Raw genomic sequence first — 17,329 nt, 5'->3', positions numbered from 1 at the left:
CTATGTTCTATCCTTGGGCAATGGGATGTTAAGGGGCATTTGATAGGGGTGTTCAAAATCCTGAGAGATCTATACAGAGTCAGTGGTTCTGAAGAAGGGTCACTGGATGCAAAACATTAACTCTGCTTTGTCTCCACAGATGCTATCAGGCCTGCTGAGTTTCTCCAGCAACCTCTGCTTTAGTTAGTACAAATGTTTCCTGTTTATGGAAGGGTCAAATGAAAGCAGATATACAGTGAAATGTCAATATCCAACCAAAACAACTATTTTAGGAAGCAACAAGTTAGGATCTCAAGCATGGAGTCAGATTCAGTTGAAGCTTTCAATAAGTACTTGGATAATCACCTGAAGGAAACTAATCTTCAGAGCTATGGGGAAACAATGTGGCAGAGTGAATTTTACAGAGATTGAACTGAATGGCTTCCTTTTGCATCCTAACTATTCTATGACTTACTACTAAAAAATAGCAAATGTTGTAATGGTCAGTGCTAGGGCGTCCGATATTCATAATCTATATGAATGACTTGGACTAAGAATGACAATTATAAAAGAGGTGAAAATTTAAGCTGGATGAACAACACAAGTGGCTGCAAAGAGAGATTGGCAGATAAGTAAGTGAGCAACAAGCCAATCAAGTGGCAAAACATGAGCTTATTCACTTTGGTAGTAAAAACACAAATGCAGAAGTTGTTTCAAAGGTATAATACTTCTAAACGTTAACAGTCAGATAACATGTGAGTACTCATGCAAGAAACACTGAAAGTTTATATTATATTGGGAAGGTCATAGAGTTATACTGCATGGAAGCAGACTCTTCATTCCAACTTGTCCACACTGACCTGATATCCAAGTCTGACCTAGTCCCATTTGCCATTAATTTTGCCCTTATCACTCTAAACTCTCCCTATTCATATATCCATCCAGATGCCTTTTAAATGTTGTAATTGTGCCTGCTTCCACTAATTACTCTGGCAGCTTGTTCGGTACATGCACCACTCTCTGTGTTAAGAAATTACTCACTAGGTCTTCTATAAACCTCAAGTGATCACTAATTCAAATGTTGTGTTTTACATTTATGAAACTTTTATTATCCTTGTTCCCAGAAAACCCAAGTATAAAATACATCATTTTAATATCTACCTTCATTTGTGCCAGCTTTTGTTGTTGCTGCTGTTGCTGTAAACGTCTCAATGCTTCTTGTTGCTGTTGTCGTATGGACTCTTGTTTCTGTAGTTCTTTATCTCGTTCTACATCTTCGCATTTCTGTTGCTCTTCTTCTCGATGATTCTTTTCCTGCATTCTCAGGAGATTATCTTCTTCCATTCGTCGCCGAGTTTCTTCCACCTCCATCGCCAATTTTGCTGCCTTTTCATCTTTAGGCCATTGCTTCTCTTCTTCCTGTTTTTAAAGGATCTTAAATGGCATGTTGACATTTATCAAAAGGTATTTGGAACTTAATGCTAATGGCATACAATTTTCAAGGATGTTGGGGAGTCCAAACATGAAGTATTGTGCTTTCCATATCAAAGGAATGATTAACTAACTTTAGAAATAGTACAGCACATGTTTACTAAATTGGTTTTTGCACAGTGAGAGTTATCCTTTGTTAAAAGATTTGAGTAATTGTGTTTATGTTCTCTGGAGCTTCGAAGAAAGAGGCAATCCCATTGAAACAAGTAAGATACTGAAGAGACTTGACAGGATATTCATTGAGTTGTTATTTCTCTCTACTGGGGCATCACTGGTGTGATCTTCAATTCAGGGGGCCACCATTTAAGACTTAGATAAGGAAAATGCTCATAATTGAGAGAGAAAAACTATAAAAGAATCCAAAAGATTAAGTCATCTTAAAAGTTTTGATCCCTAAATTAAAGTTGAACTGATGAGGTTCCATAATTTTTAAGTATTCATTTTTAGTGCCGCAGAGTATATTTTGTACCAATTAAGATTTATAATGTTGGTAAAAGAATACTTAAAGTGCATGGGTGTGCCCATTTTTTTAAATGGTGAATTTGACCCATTGCTAGGATGTCAGTACAGCAACTTCATACTATTCAATACATTTGACTGGGAAGCTAGAGACCAAGATGTAACTCATGGTCAACAAATTACAAGCTTTCACATTAAATTGCTCATCTGCACTCACCTGAATCTATTATCAATTATGCACATTACTGATAATTAGCCATTAAACCAACTGTAATTTATGTGATAAATTTGGCCCATTACAAATTGAAATCAACACAGCAACATTCAATTTATCTACGGTCTGACTTTTCCTGATTAACTATTTCACTTAAATTTCATTGGTATCATCCAAAGTCTCTGATTTAAATGTGTGGAGGCACTGTCCAAAAGAAAATTCAATTTCATGGGCAAATCTTTCAGATTGTACTATGATGGGAAATGTGCAGGGGTCCAATGCACAACTCCATTCGACACTGGAACAACAACTGTCAAAATGGATAACATTTGAACAAAGCAAAGAAACGTTTCTCTCTTCTCGAATACCAGCTCATTATGAGCCAGATCTTCCCGACTTTGTGACAGAAGATGCTTTGCCCATTGGCCAATGGAAAATGCTGTTCCAGGCCGACAGAGATGGTACTCACTGACCCAACTGCATTGATTTCTGACACTGACAGAGATACAGGAATATGTGGTGTATTCCACAGACACCTGCATAGTTCAAGGACAGAAAAAGAGAAAACAGATGCAGAGTGTCAACAGGGGTAGGTGATGTCCTGGTGGTATTATCACTGGGCTGTTAATCTAGAAATCCAGATAACATTCTGGGGACCTGGATTCAAATCCCACCAGGGCAGATCTTGAGAGGGAATCAGAAGAGATTCTGGCTGGATTTCTAAATTTTTGGAACACAGTTCATGACAGTGTGCCAGAATCTCCACACCATCGAGAAAAGTACTTCCAATGATGAAATGTCAAGATGCACGATGACAAAGAACAATGACAACAAAGTGCCAGTACACAGCGTTTTTCATGTGTGAAAATATTCAACAAATCAAACTCCTAAATACTAATGTGCCTCAGACAGACCTTGAGCCTTGTTTGATCTACCATGTTGAGCACTACATACCTCCTGGCCCTTATCTTTTAGTAGCTTCTGTCTTTCATCAGTTTCATCATTTCTGCCTGCTTGTGATGACTGTGGTTCCTGCTCTGTTACACTTGTCATTGTTGCATCCATGGTTTCCTATGGAAGAAGTTCAATTTAAATCTGTGCAGTGGACAGTAATGGTGCTTAACTTTCTTGGCAAGAACTTACACCTGAAATATTCATAATCCATGTTAAAAATAAATCTGTGATTTGATTTATTGCCACCTGCATTTTGTTACTAAAACAATGAAAAGTGTTGCTTAGTATCACCACAATCTGGTGCCATCTTAAAACACAGAAAAACAAAACAAAACACAGACTACAAAGGCAGGATAACAAAGAAATAAAGTTAAACTTTACAGTCAGAGATAGCAAGAACTAAAGATGTTGGAGTCAGAGGTAACAAAGTGTGGAGCTGGAGGATCACAGCAGGCCAGGCAGCATCAGAGCAGCAAGAAAGTTGACGTTTCAAGTCAGGACCCTTCTTCAGAAATGGAGAAGTGGGAAGAGAGCTCAGAAATAAATAGCGAGAGGAGAGGTGGGGCTGGGAAAAGTAGGTGAGATGGTGATAGGTGAGTGCAGGTAGGGAGTGGTGGGGATTGGTCAGTGAGGTGAGAGGGATGGATAGGTGGAAGAGAAGATGGACAGGTTGTGTCAGGTAAGGAGGCGGCGATGAGAGTGCGCATGGGAAGGTTTTGAAGCTGGGATTTCCATGTTTAGGCCATCGGTCTGGAGGTTTCCAAGGTGGAATATAAGGTGCTGCTCCTCCAGTTTGCAGGTGGCATCACTGTGACACTGGAGGAGGCCCAGGATGGACATGTCACCCAGGGAGTGGGAGGGGGAGTTAAAATGGTTCGCGACTGGAAGATGTTGTCGTTTGTCACGTACAGAGCGCAAGTGCTCTACACTACAGTCTCTGAGTCTCCAGTTGGTTTTACCGACGTAGAGGAGGCCACTTCGGGAGCAGAAGATGCAGTAGACTCAAGTTGGTGGATGTGCAGGTCAACCCTTGTCTGATATGAAAGGTTTGTATTGTGCCTTGAATGGAGGTGAGGGGGAGGTGTAGGAGCAGGTGTAGCACTTCCTGCAGTTGCAGGGAAAGGTGCCAGGTGTGGTGGGGCTGGGGGACATGTGGAGCGGACGAGGGAATCACAAAGAGCGCGGTTGCTACAAAAGGCAGATAGGGGTGGGGAGGGAAATATCTCTTTGGTTGTGGGTTCGGATTGGAGGTGGCGGAAGTGGTGGAGAATGATACGCTGGATGCAGATGTTGGTGGTGTGATATGTGAGGACAAAGGGGATTCCGTCTTTAATTTTGTTGGGGGGAGGGGATGTGAGGGCAAAGGTGCGGGAAATGCAAGAGATACATTTGAGTGCATTTTCAATGACCAGAGGGGAATGTTACGGTCCTTGAAATAAGACGACATCTGGGATGTATGGGAGTGGATTGCCCCATCTTGGGAGCAGACGTGGTGGAGTCGGAGGAATTGGGAGTCCGAGGAATACTGGCTCCAACCCCGCCTCATTGACCTGTCTGTATCCTCTCCACCTACCTTCTCCTTTATCCATCTTCTAACCGCCTCCCCCTCTCTCCCTATTTATTTCAGAATCCCCTTCCCCTCCCCCATTTCTGAAGAAGGGTCTGGGCCCAAAACGTCAGTTTTCCTGCTCCTCTGATGCTGCTTGGCCTGCTGTGTTCATCCAGCTCTACACCTTGTTATCTCAGATTCTCCAGCATCTGCAGTTCCTACTGTCTTTGATTGATTATATATTGTTTTGTTTTGGCTTTAACAAGGTAGTCTCTCAGTGAAACATAAGCAAACGATGTTACAGAATTTGTTTTTACAATAAAGGTTTATAAGCCTTATTAATGAAAAGAAGATAAAACGGAATAAACCAAAATAATAATTTACAATAAAACTCAGTTTTAAACACACAGTAAAAGTATAATGTGGTATTGTGGCTCAGTGGTTTACACTGCTGCCTCACGGTTGCAGGGACTGTGATTTGAATGCACCCTCAGGCAATACTCTGTGTGGAGTTTGTACATTCTCCCCGTGTCTGCGTGGGTTTCCTCCAGTGCTCTGGTTTCCTCCCACAGTCCAAAGATGTGCAGATTAGGTGGATTTGCCATGTTAAATTGCCCGTAGTGTCCAGAAATGTGCAGATTTGGTAGATTAGCCATGAGAATTGCAGGGTTACAGCGATAGGGCAGGGGAATGGATTAGGTTGGGATGATCTTCGGAGTGTGGGTGTGGTCTCGATGGGCCGAATGGCCTACTACCACAACGTAGGGATGCTATTTTAATATACAACTCTCCTTAACAAGTTCCAATGCATCCCTTCAACAATACCCAAAGATATTCTTTTACAGAAATCACACCAGAGGAAAATATCTTTTTCTGATACCCCACAGATGGACAGAAAGTATGACTTTATCTCCTAAACTGGAAATGCTGATAGTTTCTTCCCAGCACTACGATACACTTCACCTTAAACACACGCAGCTACAAGTCATGCGTTCATGGTTTTATCCCATTATTTCTGGTTTGGGACTAACAAAAGCTTTTTACTCTAAAGAAAATCTAGTTTGCACATTGAAGATAATCTGACTCTGCTCTGTATAACATTCCCCAAGTAAAGACTTGATACAACGGCCCAAAATAAAGTAATCGTGAAGAAACGTTTCTCTCCATTAAAGCTATTGGTATTTCCCCTGAGCTTAACAAAAATCTAAGTCCAGAGATTTCTAAAAGATCCTGTAGCATTTTGATTTAACTTCCGGTGTTTAAATCATCCTCAGGCAACAAAATACAACAACAGTTGCCAACGTCACTCTCACCAACTGCTTTAAAAGAAATCACAACAGCGACAGAATAGCTAGAAGTTAATTTCTAACTTCAGACACACAAAAAGTCCATGTCTCACTAACTGAGAAACCAGAACAAAACTTAAAATAATTGATATTAAAAATGTGTATAAATCAGAACATTTACTTCACTGTACTGCAAGATAAACATGACATGGAAGTTCTGGGGAGATAACTGGTGACCAGGTGGGACCCAGTGTCCACAGTGTGCACTGTGAGCAGTGGACTTTTCCATCACTCACTATTCAGTAGATGCTTAGTGCATTTGGAAAATGTCTGGGACAGCACTCTGGTGGGTAGAGTCAGTACCGTTTAATGGATGAAAGAGTGGGATCAATGTCTGCTGGATGCTAGGACATTGAAGGGGTTAATACATGCAGCATGCGTTTGCAAAATGCACTTATATTTAATTTGTAATCATTTAACTATCCATCTGCGATGCATGCAGTGTGAGCATGTGGTCAAAGACAATTTGCACCTTGCCATTGGTCCTTGTAAATTGAACATTGGCATCTCAATGATGCAGCAGCAACTGATTTAAAAAAAAACTAGCAAATGTTGGCAAAAACCATGGATAACTTGTGACACTAGCAAGTATGCTGTGGAAAAAGGCGATGATCACTTCATCATCTACCATGCAGAAATTACGATGGGTCTACTGAATGTCATGAAAAATTTTGTAGTTGATGTGGGTTTGGGATGGGAAAGGATTGAAGCGCGGCAGGCAGTCCCTTGTAGATGTAATATGTTGGTCACTTTATTGGCGCAGAACCTTCATGAGATTGGTACACAATCTGAAGCTGAATGTGAATGAATGATGAAGACATTGACCTTGTTACTGGGATGCTGTATGTTTCACTGTCTGGAGGAGGAATATGTGTAGTCCTCAACTGTAGGGTGTGCCACCATTGACTGTTCTCAGAGCTAAGAATCTGCTTTTCTCCTTAAGTTCCCAACTTTGGTCATTACCAGCAAGAGTCATGTGCCATGTCACTGGTGGGATGTTGGTCACTGTGGCTGCCTACCTAAGAAGGTGAACAGGATGCAGGATGACCAGGGCTGAAGGCAGACCCAGGAGCAGCAGCAAGCTGGCACGGAGGATGAGAAGCAAAATAGCTGTCACAGGATCTCTCAGGGACTGAAGGAGGACCAGATTTTTTCACCTTTGCTTCTATTGGTTGGGGATGAGCAAAGCACAGTATTGATACAGACTCCAGATGTCTCAGGATACAGTGACGGAACAGTGCCAGGTGCTGAGGTGGGACATGCAGGTCTGAATGACCATTCCTATCCCAGTGACTGAGAACATCACAGCTCCATTGAATATATCTACAACTAGTTCCTCCCAGGGAGCGGTGAGTGATCTGTGTCAAATCTTTCAATCATGCAGCCACAACTGAAATCAGAACATGGATCGATTTTATCTGCGCAAGGTCACACCAGTTCATTTTGTTTCCCCAATGATGAAGTCAGTGTTGCATTCTGGACAATGGGATTTGGAAACATGGCTGACTTCTGCCGAGGTACAGGGTGCCATCACCTGCACTAAGGTGGCACTGAGAAGGCTGTATTATAACCCTGAGGTTTGGGTAACGCAAGATGGAGGACAGGAAAAAAATTGTGGCTGTAAGATCTGCTCCGTTCCGAGGTATTTTTCATGTTGGAGCTGAATTGCTCAAATAGTCAGAGCAGTAATTACAGCTTTATAAGCTGTTGCATTGTTCTGGAACTTTGGGAAAAAATGGTCAAACCAATGGCCCTTTAAAAAGGAGGAAGAGAGACAAAGGTAGTGACCTCATGGGAAGTGATTCAAACAAGAAAGAAACCTACACTGCTGTCTGACCCAGTAGTAACCTGTGCAAGTATCTCTGGACATTGGAGTTTATTCTGAGAAAAACAAACCAACAGTGAAATTCACAGCTGACCTTGGAAAAACCTGTGTGTGGGAGCTCACAGCACCGGAGCATCTAAGTGGCTTTTTAAAGTGTAACCTTATTGTAAATATATTGCAAATCTACAATAGTGAATAGAGTGAGGTTTTTTTAAATTGTATGTTGTTATTGAGATCTGTCTCTTGATAAAGAATAAAAATATAAAAACATAGGTACTAAGGTAGCCTGGAGCACTATTCATACAGCAGTGAGACTGTGCTACTTTCTGGGTCTGTAGATTGTTAAGGTGCAAAGATGGCCTTTAGTCGAGTGATGTGCTCTTGCTGTTGGATATGGGAATCTCCTGTGGCTATCCCCAGCTCAAACAAGTATGCTGTTTTTTGGAAAATGTAAGGGGAGATGGACTCTTGGAGGAACATAGCACTGACAGCTGTTTCTAGAACTGATACGGTCTCCAATGTAATGAGGGGTACACTGGGTTCCATGCAATCGATAGGGGACTCTCTAGTCAGAGGCACAGACAGACAATTCTGCGGCCAACAGTGACACATCAGAATTGTGTGTTGTCTCCGGGGAGACAGAATCAAAAATATCTTGGAGAGGGTGCAGAATATTCTCAAAGGGGAGAGGGGCCAGCAGTAGGATTTTTTACACTTTGGAACTAACGACATAGGAAGAGAAAAGGACCAATTTCTGAGCAGGGATTATAGGAAGTTAGGCAGGGATTTAAAAAGTAGGTCCTCAAGAGTAGTAATATCTAGATTACTCCCAGTGCCACAATGAATGCATGGCTGAGGAGCTGGTGCAGGGGAGAAGGATTCACATTTTTTGATCATTGGAATCTCTTCTGGGGAGAAGTGATCTGTATAAGGAGTTCGGATTGCACCTGAATTGGAAGGGGCCTAATGTACTGATGGGGAGACAGTGAGGACAAGGATCAATCCGAGACTGGTACAGTTAGGAAAAGCTATAAGTCGAACAGACAAGGCAAGCAGAAACAAAGTAGAGAACGAGCTAGGGCTGATAAATTAAACTGCACTTATTTCAATGCAACAGGCCGAGCAGTTAAGGTAGATGAACTCAGGGCATGGTTAGGAACATGGGACTGGGATATCATTGCAATTACAGAGATGTGGTTCAGGGATGCACAGGATTGGCAACTTAAGGTTCCAGAGTATAGATGCTATAGGAAGGATCGAAAGGGGGCAGGAAGGATGGGAAGTGGCGTTTCTGATTAGGTTTAACATTATGGCTGTACTTAGGGAAGATATTCCTGGGAATATTTCCAGGGAAGTTTTTTGGGTGGAACTGAGAAATAAGAAAGGGATGATCACCTTATTGGGATTGTACTTTGGACCCCCCAATAGTGGGAAATTGCGAAACAAATTTATAAGCAGATCTCAGTTATCTGTAAGAATGATAGGGTGGTTCTGGTCGGGGATTTTAACTTTCCAAACATAGACTGGGCCTGCCACAGTTCTAAGGGCTTGGGTGGAGAGGAATTTGTTAAGTGTGTACAAGAAAACTTTCTGATTCAATATGTCGATGTATCTACTAGAAAGGGTGCAAAACTTGACCTACTGTTGGGAAATAAGGCAGGGCAGGTGACTGAGGTGTCAGTGGGCAGGCACTTTTGGACCAGGGACCATATTTCTGTTAGCTTTAAAATAATTATGGAAAAGGATAGATTGGATCTAAAAGTTAAAGTTCTAAATTTGAGGAAGGCCAATTTTGACGGTATTAGGCAAGAACTTTCAAAAGTTGATTGGGGGTGGGTGTTCGCAGGTAAAGGGATGGCCGGAAAATGGGAAGCCTTCAAAATGAGATAATGAGAGTCTAGAGACAGTATGTTCCTGTTAGGATGACAGGCAAGGCTGGTAGGTGCAGGGAATGCTGGATGCCTAGAGAAATTGCAGTTTTGGTCAAGAATAAGAAGGAAGCATTTATCAGGTATAGACAGCAGACAGCAAGTGATTTCTTAGAAGAATATAAAGGCAGTAGGAGTATACCTAAGAGGGAAATCAGGTGGGCAAAAAGGGGACATGAGATAGCTTTGGCAAACAGGGTTAAGCAGAATCCAAAATGATTCTACAAATACATTAAGGACAAAAGGGTAACTAGGGAGAGAATAAGGCCCCTTAAAGATCAGCAAGGCCACCTATGTGTGGAACCACAGGAGATGGGGGCGATACTAAATGGGTATTTTGCATCAGTGTGTACTATGGAGAAGGATATGCAAGATAGAGAACATCGGAAATAAATAGCTACATCTTGAAAAATATCCATATTCCAGAGGTGTGGTGCTGGACGTCTTAAAACGCATAAAGGTGGATAAAACTCCGGAACCTGATCAGGTGTACCCTAGAAATCTGTGGGAAGCTAGGTTAGGGATTGTTAGGCCTCTTGCTGAGATATGTGTATCATTGATAGCCACAAGCTAGGTGCCAGAAGACAAGAGATTGGCCAACGTGGTGTCACTTCTGAAGAAAAGTGGTAAGGGAAAGCCAGGGAACAGTAGTCCGGTGAGCCTGACATCAGTGGTGGGTACATTGTTGGAAGGATACTGAGGGAGAGGTTTTACTTGTATTTGGAAAGGCAAGGACTGATTAGGGATAGTCAACATGGCTTTATGTGTGGGAAATCATGTATCACGCACTTGGTTGAGTTTTTGAAGAAGTAACAAAGAGGATTGATGAGGCCAGAGCAGTGAACATGATCTATACAGACTTCAGTAAGGCATTCAATAAGGTTCATCATGGTAGACTGGTTAGCAAGGTTAGATCACACAGAATAGAGGGAGACCTAGCTATTTGGATACAGACCTGGATCAAAAGGTAGAAGACACAGGGTGGTGGTGGAGGGTTGCTTTTCAGATTGGCACCCCGTCACCAGCGGTATGCCACAAGGATCGATATTGTGTTCTCAGCTTTTCATCATTTATATTAATGATTTGGATGGGAACATTGGAGATATGATTAGTAAGTTTGCAGATGACATCAAAATTGGAGGTGCAGTGGACAGCAAAGAAGGTTACCTCATACTACAATGGGATCTTGATCAGATGGGCCAGTGGGATGAAGAGACACTTTACTTTAATTTTAGATAAATGTGAAGTGCTGCATTTTGGAAAGGCAAATCAGGGCAGGACTTATACACTTAATGGTAAGGTCCTGGGGTGTGTTGCTGAACAAAGAGACTTTGGAGTGCAGTTTCATTGTTCCTGGAAAGTGGAGTCGCAGTAGATAGGATAGTGAAGGAGGTGTTTAGTTTGCTTACCTTTATTGGTCAGTGCATTGAGTAAAGGAGTTGGGAGGTCATGTAGCAGCTGTACAGGACATTGGTTAGGCCACTATTGGAACACTGCATGCAATTCTGGTCTCCCTGCTATAGTGAAACTTGAAAGGGTTCAGAAAATATTTACAAGGATGTTGTCAGAGTTGGAGGGTTTGAGCTAAAGGGAGAGGCTGAATAGGCTGGTACTATTTTCCCTGGAGTGTTGGTGGCTGAGGGGTGATCATATAGAGGTTTATAAAATCATGAGGGGCATGGATAGGGTAAATAGACATGGTGGGGCAGTCCAAAACTCAAGGGTTTAAGGTGAGAAGGGAACCATTTTAAAGGGACATAAGGGGCAACATTTTCACACAGAGGGTGGGGCATTTATGGAATGAGCTGCCACAGAAAGTGGCAGAGGCTGGTACAATGACAACATTGAAAAGGCATATGGATGGGTATGTGAATAGGCAAAGTTTAGAGAGATATGGGCCAAATGACGGCAAAAGGGACTAGATTGGTCTAGGATATCTGGTTGGCATGGATGAGTTATACTGAAGGGTCTGGTTCCATGCTGTATATCTCTATGACTCTGTGACTTTATAGTAAATTCTCTCTCGCTTACAAGTAGAGACCAGCCATTATCAAATGAAGTGAGATCACAGAAACACTGAACAGATATTTCTCATGTATCTGCCTTGAAAGTAAAATAGAAAATTACACACCAATAATATAGGGCTAGATTTTGCCAACCTTAGAAGTGATGGGGTAGGTGGAAGGATGGCAAATTCAGTAGGCAGGTTGGTACCAGAGATTAAAGACATTTAACAGACTATAAGCTGGCAAATCCACAGGAGCTGATGGTACATATATGAAGATTCAAAAAGAATTAGTTGTACACATACTGGAAACACAGATTATAATTTTTCAAAACTCCTCAATAGTACAATGGTCCCAGCAGATTAAAATTCAATAAGTCTAAGGCTGCTATTTGAGAAGGAAGAGGAAGAGCAAAGAATGAACGAGAGGCCAGTTAACCTGGCAGTAATCATCAGAAGATGCTGAAATCTATTATTGATGAAGTGTCGCTTAAAAAAGAACATATTCTCTCTAAGTTTTTCAATGTTACACTCATCAGGACATTTTACAAGAATACAAATGCAAGGGGCAAAACCACCATTTGTACAATGTGCTGTCCTTGAGCAATGGGATATTCTGATCATTTGACAGGGGTGTTCAAAATCCTGATAGATCTCTACACAGTTGGTGGTTCTGATGAAGGGTCACAGGACCCAAAGCTTTAACTCTGCTTTGTCTCCATTCATGCAACCAGGCCTGCTGAGGTACTCCAGCAATATCTGTTTTTGTTAGTACAAATGCTTCCTGTTTACAGAAGCATTAAATGAAAACCAACACCAATATCTGATGAATTGTCAATATCCAAAGTAATCAAAGGATCTTAAATGGCATGTTAACATTTATTGCAAGGGTATTGGAAGCTAGTGATAATGGCATACAATTTTAAGGGGCTTTGGTGAGATCAAACATGAGGAACTGTGCTTTCCAAATCAAAGGAATGATAAACTAGCCTTAGAAATAATACAGCGAATGTTTACTAGATTGGTTCCTGCACTAAGAGGGTTATCCTTTGTTAAAAGATTTGAGCAAATGTTTATATTCTCTAAAGTTTAGAAGAATGAGGCAATCCCATTGAAACATGTAAGCTTCTGAAGAGGCTTGACAGGGTATTCATTGAGACGTTATTTCTGTGCACTGGGAGTTGACAACACAGGTACAATCTTCAATTAAGGGGCCAACCATATAAGACTTAGATAAGCAAAGTGTTCATAACAGAGAGAAAAATTATCTAAGAATCAGAAAGATTAAGTTGTCTTAAAATATTTTGATTCCTAATTAATCCCTAACAGGGTGGCACAGTGGCTCAGTGGTTAGTACCACTGCCTTACAGCACCAGGGACCCAGGTTCAGTTCCACCCTCAGGTGACTGTCTGTGTGGAGTTTGCACATTCTCCCCGTGTCTGCGCGGGTTTCCTCCGGATGCCCCAGTTTTGTTCCACAGTCCAAAGATATGCAGGTTAGATGGACTGGCCATGCTAAATTGCCCATGGTATCCAGGGATGTGTAGCGTAGGTGGATTTGCCATGGTAAATATAGAGTTACAGGGAGAGGGTGGAAGGGTATGGTGAATCTGGCTAGGATGTTCTTCAGAGGGCTAGAGTTGACTTGATGTGCTGAATGGCCTGTTTTCACACTGTTGGATTCTATGATTCTAGTTGAAAGTTGAAGTAATGAGATTCCATAATTTTTTAAGTATTCATTTTCAGTGCCACAGAGTTAGGTTTGTAGCAGTTAAGACTTGTAATGTTTCTAAAAAGGATACTTAAATTGCATGAGTATGTCCATTTTTCTGTGGTGAGTTTGATCCATAGCTAGGATCTCAGTACAGCAACTTCATACTATTCAATACATTTGACTGGGGAACTAGAGAGCATGATGTAACTCATGGTCAACAAATTACAAGCTTTCACATTAAATTGCTCATCTGCACTCACCTGATTCTGCTATGTATTATGCACATTGATGATAATTAGTGCCACTAAATACACACTATTATTTTTGCAGTAAATTTAGCCCATCACAAATTGAAAACATCACAGCACCATTCAATTTATTTACTGTCTGAGACAGGTCAGTGGGGTCAATAGCAATTGCATGAAAATAATTCAACAAACTTCTTCTCTCATACAGACATATGAACAGGGAGCAGAAATAGGCTTTTTTGGCCTTTCAAATCTGCACCACCATTCAATAAGATCATGGCTGATCTTTCTGTGTTCCAAATTCCACCTTTCCATCAATCCCCTATAACCTCTGATTCCCCTGCCTAACAAGAATCCACCTCATTCTGCCTCAAAGTTATTAAATGCCCCTTCTTCACCACCTTCTGAGGCAGAGAGTTCCAAGGTTCCACAACCCTCAGAAAAGGAATCACCACTCATCTCTGTCCTCAAAAGGGTGATGCTGATTTTAAAACAATTCCCTAACTCTAGACTCACCCACATGAGTAAATACATTTACCATGCCCCTTGTCGAGACCATTCAGGATCTCATCAACTTTAACTAAATCACCTTGCACACTTATCTTACACCCACTTTAAAACTGGATATAAAACTCAATCATATTACAGGCAAACCTTTACTTTGAGGTTCTTCATTAATTGTGCCATGTTAGACAATACAAACTCTAGCACTAACTGCTTTCTGGTTGGTTCCTGAATGTACTGCTCTAGGAAAGCATTCTACTGATCATTGCAGGGTACAATCTGTTTTCCTCCTGTTTATACGTGGAATAAAATCACTCTGACCACTGCTGTCCCTTTATCACAAGCATTCAATATTTCTTGCAAATTTCTTCCTAGTCTATGATTACTATTCAATGGCCTGTAGATCACTTCCACTAGTGACTCTTATTTCTTCTACTAATCCCTACCTCCACCTTAAACTGATTCAACATGCTATTTACCTGAACTAAGGCCATCTTTAACTACTGCATCAATACCACCTTTGATTAGCACTGCTTCCTCTCCACCTTTACAAAGCTTCCTATTGTTGTTGACTGTCATATATCCCTCAATATTCAGTACCCAGCATTTGTCATCTTGCAGCCCTGTTTCCATAATGGCTATCAGGTCATATTTATTCAGTTCAATGTGAGTGATCAATTCATTTACTTTGTTCTGAATTCAGATACAGAACCTTTAGTCTTTTTTGTTACCAATGTGACATATAGACTTCATGGTTGACATATTCTTAGATTGTTATGTCTCTGTCCCTTCCTGTTACATTTACCAAACTTAATCCTTCAAACTTCGTTTAGTTTAAAGCCCTCCCAATTTCCCACAGACTGTGAGAAAACAGACCAAGCATGGCTCAAGTGAAACCATTCTAATGGGTACAGATCCCATTTCCCACTGCAGTGTGTCCTGTGCTCCATAAACTGAAACCCTCCTCTTCCCTACAACAATCTTTGACTCACTCCTTTAATCTTATTTTTATCTTTCTCCAAATTGCATGTGGCTCAGGTAATAATCCTAGGGGGCTTTGAGGTCTGGCATTTTGATTTAGTATCTAACATTGTGTATTCTCTCAGCAGAACCTATTTTGTAGTTCTACCTATGGTACCAGTGCAGACTACAACCACGGATTCTCCTCTTCCCACTCCAAGTTCTTCTCTACCCTACAGCACATATCTTAAACCATGCACTGAACAGTGTACACAGCTGTCAGGAATCATGGTACTTGCTGAAGCAAACAATGTCAATCCCCCTCACTGTACTGTGACCTGCTACCACCACATTGTAGTTCATCCATTCTGAATGTCTTCTTTTAACACAGTACCATGGCTAGTTAGCTCATCCACCCTGTTCTCCTCACTCTCATACAAACATCAGAATAAATGGAACTAGACACTAAGGAACTAGTAGGAATCCAGTGAATTGTTCAGAGAGGATCAATTTTGTTGAATTTTTCAACCTATGGCCTACACTTAATTGTTTTTTATAGCAATATCCACAATTACTATTGATTACTTCCATAGATATGTGATGAACTTATGGCAATGTCCATGACTTAGCACTGATTCAATAAATGTTCAGTCACACTGTGAGGTTAAGGATGCAGTAATACAGGGAGAATCCAGGCTGCATTCCTCCATCAAATAGCACCATATATCCATGCTCTGGTGTGCCGTACAATCATATAGCTGTTCTTAATGTTAGTGCAAGCACACAAGAATTGAGAGATCTCCCTGTAAATGCTAAAACAAATCGCACATTTCAAGCTAGATATAGTGCAACAAATATAACTTAAAAAGTGAAAATCCTTACGTTAGAGAGGAAACGCCACTCTGTTTTATCATGATCTTTAACCTATGGGGAAAAAAACATACTAAGTTAAAACTTGCTTATAAATCTAATTCATCTTCCAAGTTTTTAATTGTACAATGCCCAAAGAAAGCTATGTTATATTGTAAAATGTTTTAACTTAATAAATCAACAATATATTTGCATGTAGTCAATGATCCAAATTGCCTCCTGGTTACCCATTAGCCCCTCAGAGAAGCCCATTTCACTCCTGTGTCCCCTCAATGGCCTGCATGATCCCAGGCCTGAGACATAATGGACATCAACTTCACCTCATAGATTAAAGACATTATTCCTATAAATGAAGGTGGTTCACCCACTACCTGCAGCTAAGACTCAATCATCCCAGAGAACATAGGAGTGATGAATACTTTCTCCTCTTGATCCTCCAGTAACACCACATGACCCCAAAATGAGGCTGAGGCCTGTGAGATGCCGACTCCACCTCACAGAATCAATAAATTCTTTTCAGGAACTATTCCCAAGAACAAAAAGAAATTAATCACCATAGCCACTGAAAACATATTGTCTTTAGTGTTGTCATTTCTCCTCTTGCCATCTTGATACTAGATGACACAAAACCTGAGTTCTGTGAGATACCAATTTCACTTCATGACCTTTGCTTTTACAGGAATTATCCATATTCAAATCCAATGGGAACGTCCAGTTTAAAAAAAGTGATACTTGACCAGCTACACCAGATTTTGATTTTTGAGTCAGACTAGTAGGCAACATTCACAAATTTTGATCGTAGAAACTCTACAGTGTGGAAACAGGCCCTTCGACCCAACAAGTTACACCGAACCTGAGAGCATCCCACCCAGACCCATCCCTCTATAACCCACCTAATCTACACATCCCTGAACACTATGGGCAATTTAGCACAGCCAATCCACCTAGCCTGCACATCTTTGGACTGTGGGAGGAAACCAGAGCACCCGGAGGAAACCCATACAGACATGGGGAGAATGTGCAAACTCCATACAGACAGTCGCCTGAGGGTGGAATTCAACCTGAGTCCCTCAAGCTGTGAGGCAACAATGATAACCACTGTGCCGCCCCTTAAATTCCATTTGCCACTGTTCAATCCATCTGGCTAATCCTCTATATCTTCCTGTAATCTGGAGCTATCCTCCTCACTATTTACCACCCCATCAATTTTTGTACCGTCTATGATCTTACAGATCATACCTGCCACCTTCACGTCTAGATCATTATCATAGAATCTCTACAGT

At 41.3% G+C, this 17,329-nt stretch overlaps 1 protein-coding gene across 1 annotated transcript in view; it reads right to left on the bottom strand.

The window, feature by feature from the left end:
- Window positions 1-17,329, bottom strand: part of LOC109911080 (golgin subfamily A member 6-like protein 22) — a 55,690-nt gene that overhangs the window by 16,528 nt on the left and 21,833 nt on the right. The window contains exons 9-11 of the mRNA XM_048604123.1: window positions 16,059-16,100; window positions 3,098-3,214; window positions 1,141-1,398 (exon numbers count right to left, since the gene is read on the bottom strand). Coding sequence (XP_048460080.1) covers window positions 1,141-1,398; window positions 3,098-3,214; window positions 16,059-16,100 — 417 coding nt within the window. The remainder of the gene's footprint in view (window positions 1-1,140; window positions 1,399-3,097; window positions 3,215-16,058; window positions 16,101-17,329) is intronic.

Source organism: Rhincodon typus, chromosome 13 (genome assembly GCF_021869965.1).
Source record: "Rhincodon typus isolate 14 chromosome 13, sRhiTyp1.1, whole genome shotgun sequence".
Lineage (NCBI taxonomy): Eukaryota > Metazoa > Chordata > Chondrichthyes > Orectolobiformes > Rhincodontidae > Rhincodon > Rhincodon typus.
Note: the sequence above shows the minus strand (reverse complement) of the source record. Positions and strands in the feature narration are given on the sequence as shown.